General features: G+C 34.3%; 1 protein-coding gene across 1 annotated transcript; it reads left to right on the plus strand.

The window, feature by feature from the left end:
• Window positions 1-1,693: 1,693 nt before the first annotated feature.
• LOC136754723 (cyclin-dependent kinases regulatory subunit 2) lies at window positions 1,694-5,028 on the plus strand. The gene is made up of 3 exons (XM_066710821.1): window positions 1,694-1,886; window positions 3,046-3,173; window positions 4,249-5,028. The coding sequence occupies exons 1-3, from the start codon at window positions 1,828-1,830 to the stop codon at window positions 4,290-4,292; spliced, it is 231 nt and encodes a 76-aa protein (XP_066566918.1). The 5' UTR covers window positions 1,694-1,827; the 3' UTR covers window positions 4,293-5,028.
• The last annotated feature ends 153 nt before the right edge of the window (window positions 5,029-5,181 follow it).

A 5,181-nucleotide genomic window follows, 5' to 3' on the forward strand; every position in this document is an offset into this window, starting at 1 on the left:
TCAAGGCATTCTGGAGCGAAACGTACTGCCCAGTGTCAGAAAGCTCTGTCTCAGTCGCAGGTCATGGGTCCTCCAACAGGATAATGACCCAAAACACACAGCTAAAAGTACCCAAGAATGGATAAGAACAAAACATTGGACTGTTCTGAAGTGGCCTTCTATGAGTCCTGATCTGAATTCTATCGAACATTTATGGAAAGAGCTGAAACTTGCAGTCTGGAGAAGGCAGTAGAAGGAGTAGGTTGAGGGTCCCATCATTTTTGTCCATGCCATTTTAATTTGTTTTATTATTTACAATATTATGTTGAAAAACAAAATCAAAAGCAAAGTCTGATTTCTATTAAATATGGAATGAACAATGGTGGATGCCAATTACTTTATCAGTTTCAAGTTATTTCAGTGGAAATTGTGCATTCTTCATTTTTTGTGGCAGGGTACCAACACATTTGAACATGTCTGTATATTTCATATCTGATAGTTGTCAGTATTATTCAGAAATCTCAGACATCATGCACGATTTTGAGATACAGCCTCACATTGAGGCAGAACATCAAGAATTAGATGCAGACATTGAGAAGAATTGAGTAATCCACTCCATGAGTCCAGACAACAGTAAAACTAACTGTCATATGATGTATTTTTTCAAAACATACATCTTACCATGTATCATTATTATGAGTCTAGGTCAGCCTCATTTAAACAATTAAACTGTCTTTGTAAAAAATAATGTATTGAGCCATAAAGGACAATGTTAAAATTGTTTCCCAGAATTAATTAATTCAGAATTAATATTACAGTTTTTAGTATTACTGAAAATTGTTATAAAGTAACTTAAAACAGAATAATTCTAAAAATTATAGTTTTAGTGGAGTTTACAAAATTATGTTTTTAAATTTGTGTCCATATTAAATTCCAATATTTACTAAAGCTAAGATATAAAAGGTTTGTTTTGTTTCAAAATGATTCCCATTGTCTATCTTCTATTGTCTCATTTGTTGCATGACAAATCATTACTAAATATATTGTGTTCTATGATGTGACATTGCAGTCTTGTGGTGTGACATTAAAAAATGTGTAAAATACACATTAATCCAAATTTAATTTAGGAAATGTGTGCAATGTCAAGACAAATATCATTAATCTCATTTTAGCTAGTAAGAGTTTTCGATTAAGACAATGGTGTCTATGACAAAAAATAGCAGTCATTAAGTTTTTTTACATATAGAAGACTTTCCAAATACAATGTCCAAGCTAAAAGTAATGCAGATTAACCCACAAACAATAATCATATACCAATCTTTTAAAATAAAATGCTGTGAGACCGTAGCAAATTTCTGGCCCATGACTGTACTAAATCATGTTAAAAAGGAGAGGAGGTTTTAACCTTTTAGGTTCCCTGTGCATTGCGCCGAAAACGTATGCTCGTTTGTAATTTGTTAAAACAGCACGTTGTAACTTTCTTTCTTTAATGAGTGCTGCACTAAATAAACAGGCGAGCCAACTTTCAATTCAAATAATATCCATAATAAACAAACACAAAAGGATACAGAAGTCAATGTACACTACAGGAAAATGCTCTTCCGACAGTCCTATCATAAATCACGTTGCAGTGCCCCAAACCTTTCCCGTGATCCTCTGCTTGAGTCGGGTCACATGGTGTGATTCGTCCAATCGGACGATTGTTATTCCTGTTCAACTCGCTGGTGCTTTCCACTTTTAAATCTGTGTCAGTTGGAAAAGCGTGAGGGGAAGAAGAAAATACTTTTCAGAGCAGAAGGAAACTTAATTTCTTCCCCTAAACAGTGTGTATCGTCACCGCCATAAAAGATGGCTCATAAGCAAATATACTATTCTGACAAATACACAGATGAGTACTATGAATACAGGTAAGGGTTATTTAGACCATTAGTTCAAATGATTTACTTGGCCGGTTAAGTATTTAATGAAATCGCGTTGATACTTGCTGCGGCAGACAGCGGGTTCGGTATTTATTTATTTTTTAAAGCGAGAATATAAACGTTACCTTTTTATACCGATTTATAGACCTATGTGTCAGTTTGAGTTTGTTTTTAAAACACTTTAAATGCTTTGATGGAAACGGCTAAATGTAGGTCGTAACCATTCGTGATGCCTGTAGTAGTTTCGGACGGCGGCGCAGCGCTCAAATTGTCCTGTCCGCCATGCGGAAGTTGTGCGGCGTGCTTTTCGTTCAGTAAAGGATGGTTTATTTCGTTTAGGATGGGTTATGGTTAGTAATTCTTCTTTTTATTAGTTTTCTAAGGCAAAATAATCAGAGACAGATTTATAGAAACTTGTTTTTAAAACTTACAAAAGTCGTTGAAAATGGACGCCATTTCGGTGACCACTACCCAATAAAGAGGAAGCGCTTGGAGTTTATTTCCTGTCCCCAGAAAGGATTTGGAGTTGATAGAAAAGCTCGCATTGCTGTCGAGCATAGAGAGAAAGGTATTACAGTTTAATATGAATGTGCTGTTTTTAATGTGCGTGTTTTTTTCTCTCTCCCTCCCACCTAACATTCCCAAAATACTTAGGCCCCAACTCATAGCAATACATTTCTTATGCTATTAACATATGGTGTCTCTTGGTTTTCGCTAGTCCTAAAACATTTTTATGGGAATTAAACGGGCATTTTGTGTTGTACAGCAAAAGGCTTCGAAAACATTTTAAATTCGATGTGTAAATATGTAACCCGTAATTTTCATTCGTGTACTTAAGTTTAATCAGGTCGTGTGTACCTCAAAACATTCATCTTGTTTACATAACATGGATAAAATGTAGGTCTAGACACATTTTCTACTAGAGTATGACTAGTGACTAACAGTCCCCTGCTTTCCCAATGTTTTTCAAAACTATTAAGAATTGATGTCTGATTTTCTCCATGTGCTTTGAGGTGGTGTATTTTTCAAAATGTTAAGTCATTAATTGAAATGGGAATCTTAACTCTTGAATTACACGATCATGCATGCTAACCTTTAGTGATTTATGTTTTAGAATGCATTTTCATTTTTTTTATATATAAAACAGGCATGTAATGCTACCGAAGGAGCTGGCAAAACAAGTACCCAAAACCCACCTAATGTCTGAAGATGAATGGAGGCGATTGGGAGTGCAGCAAAGTCTTGGATGGGTTCACTACATGATCCACGAGCCTGGTATGTGCTTCATGCCTTCATGCATCCTTTTCATGCCCTTACACCAGCGGTGGTATGTAGAGACGTCCTTACACTGTTTGTCCAAATGGGCTTGATGAGAATTCCTCTTAGTAACAGCACCCTTCAAGTGGAGGAATTAATAAAACCTGTAATGTATAGCTGCACATGGATACAAATGTTTAAACCTAATTTGTATTGTATATCACTTTCATTATTTGATGTTTTCAAATACAATTATTATGGAATTAGTCTGTTCGGTTCAACTCAAACCTAAATGTCTGCCTTACTCAGAAGTGTGGCAAGACCATCTGCAAAAAATAGTAAGGACTTGCTTGTAGCACCACTCTTCTAATTCAACCATATAATTTTTTTATTTGTCATTTAAAGCATGACTGAAACTTGGGTGTAATGCTCACAGCTTTCGTTATTACCAGATTTGCCTTTATACTAAGGTAAAACAGGGTTTAAAACCTCAATCTGCATTACCACTTTAAAGCACCTAATCAGTGATTCGGTGGACTGTAATCATGGCATGGATTGATTGTAAATGCTCTGAAACACAAGATGTGTTAAGGTGTCTTGAGCAATTACATTTCAGGGATAATTTTGGTTTTGTAACAAAGTCCATATAATGGTGAAGTACTTAAATTTAAATATAGGCAATAATAAATAATTTTGTATGACATTTTAATCTTGTACAGATTATAGCATGTTTAAACCCATTGTAAATTCTTATCAGACACACTTATGAAGGACAACATGCAGCTGTCACAACATACATATTCGATTAGATAAAGTTGTATATTGTAGGTTCTTGTGTATAATGTACTTCACCTTAAAAGTGAAACAATGTGCTGTTGCCTAGGTAAAGTGATATGAAAACACTAATTTTGTAGTCTGAATACTCAAGGATGATAACTCATTTTTTTATTTAAGAGCTTTCTTACTTTTTAGTTAGATTTGAGAAACCTGGGGCAGGAACACTGAATCAAAATAGTCACAATATGGATGTTTTATAAGTTTGTGTATATATTATATATATTTTAAAGTTGTTTTTTTCTCCCTAATTGTTTAGAGCCACATATCCTTTTGTTCAGAAGGCCTCTTCCAAAAGAATAACGTGGACTTCTGGAATCTTCAATTGAATCTTCTGGGACAATGTTCATTAAACTGGTATTCAGTGAATACTTGGGAGCGTACAAATTGTCAACTCCTGTGCACGAGCTGTATTCTTCACAGCAACAACGCTCAATCAACATACAGAGGACAAATATAAATTCTGCTTTGTAAATGTCGAAGGGGAGGGGGGTATACAATTTAAAAGAAAATGTTTTTTTTTTTTTGTCAGTGAAGCAAGTGCCTGATATTCGCTTTTTGTTCAAGTAGGATTATAAATATTTTCAATAAAGTTTGTTACATTAATTGTGTGAATATGTACCATTGCTGAATGGGTTTAAAAATAAACATCTACCCATGGTATGTGCCAAAATATTTACTTATCCAAGTTTTTTTACATTTCTTATGCATTTATATACCAGTTTATTGTAATCCGAGTTTAGAATTGTTCTCCTGCAAAGCACCCAAGATCATTATGTAAATGAAAATAGCCTTCTAGGGTGGTGTTTTTGTTTTTTTTCACCACCTTTTATTAGAAAGTGATATTCTGTCTGAAAATCTGGAACAAGCTTTATAAATGGGGGTATTGTACTTTGATCAGCATGATCAAATTCATAATATTCATTGGCAATTAATCATTCTACCCTGGATCATTTGTAATGGTTTGCTGGAATACATTGCATATTCATTATTTGATAGTTTACATTGTTCCAAAAAATAAAGAAATTCTGACATTGTGTATGAGATCTCAAAGTATTAGTCCTTCAAAATGTGTACATAGTTGTGAAGGTTTGCCAAAATATGACAGCCTGAAATGTTTATAGGATAACATTTGCTTAAGGATTTGATTGAAGTAGCTTTTTATTTTTTATTAAATGCCCTACCTTTCACT

This window comes from Amia ocellicauda, chromosome 8 (genome assembly GCF_036373705.1).
Source record: "Amia ocellicauda isolate fAmiCal2 chromosome 8, fAmiCal2.hap1, whole genome shotgun sequence".
In the NCBI taxonomy this organism is placed as follows: Eukaryota; Metazoa; Chordata; class Actinopteri; order Amiiformes; family Amiidae; genus Amia; species Amia ocellicauda.

What these genes read in the sequence shown, in the direction of transcription:
- LOC136754723 (XM_066710821.1), top strand. Translation starts at nt 1,828, where the DNA reads ATGGCTCATAAGCAAATATACTATTCTGACAAATACACAGATGAGTAC. An exon ending in GATGAGTACTATGAATACAG is followed by an intron (nt 1,887 to 3,045) that starts GTAAGGGTTATT and finishes TATATAAAACAG; the next exon opens with GCATGTAATGCTACCGAAGG. An exon ending in CTACATGATCCACGAGCCTG is followed by an intron (nt 3,174 to 4,248) that starts GTATGTGCTTCA and finishes CTAATTGTTTAG; the next exon opens with AGCCACATATCCTTTTGTTC.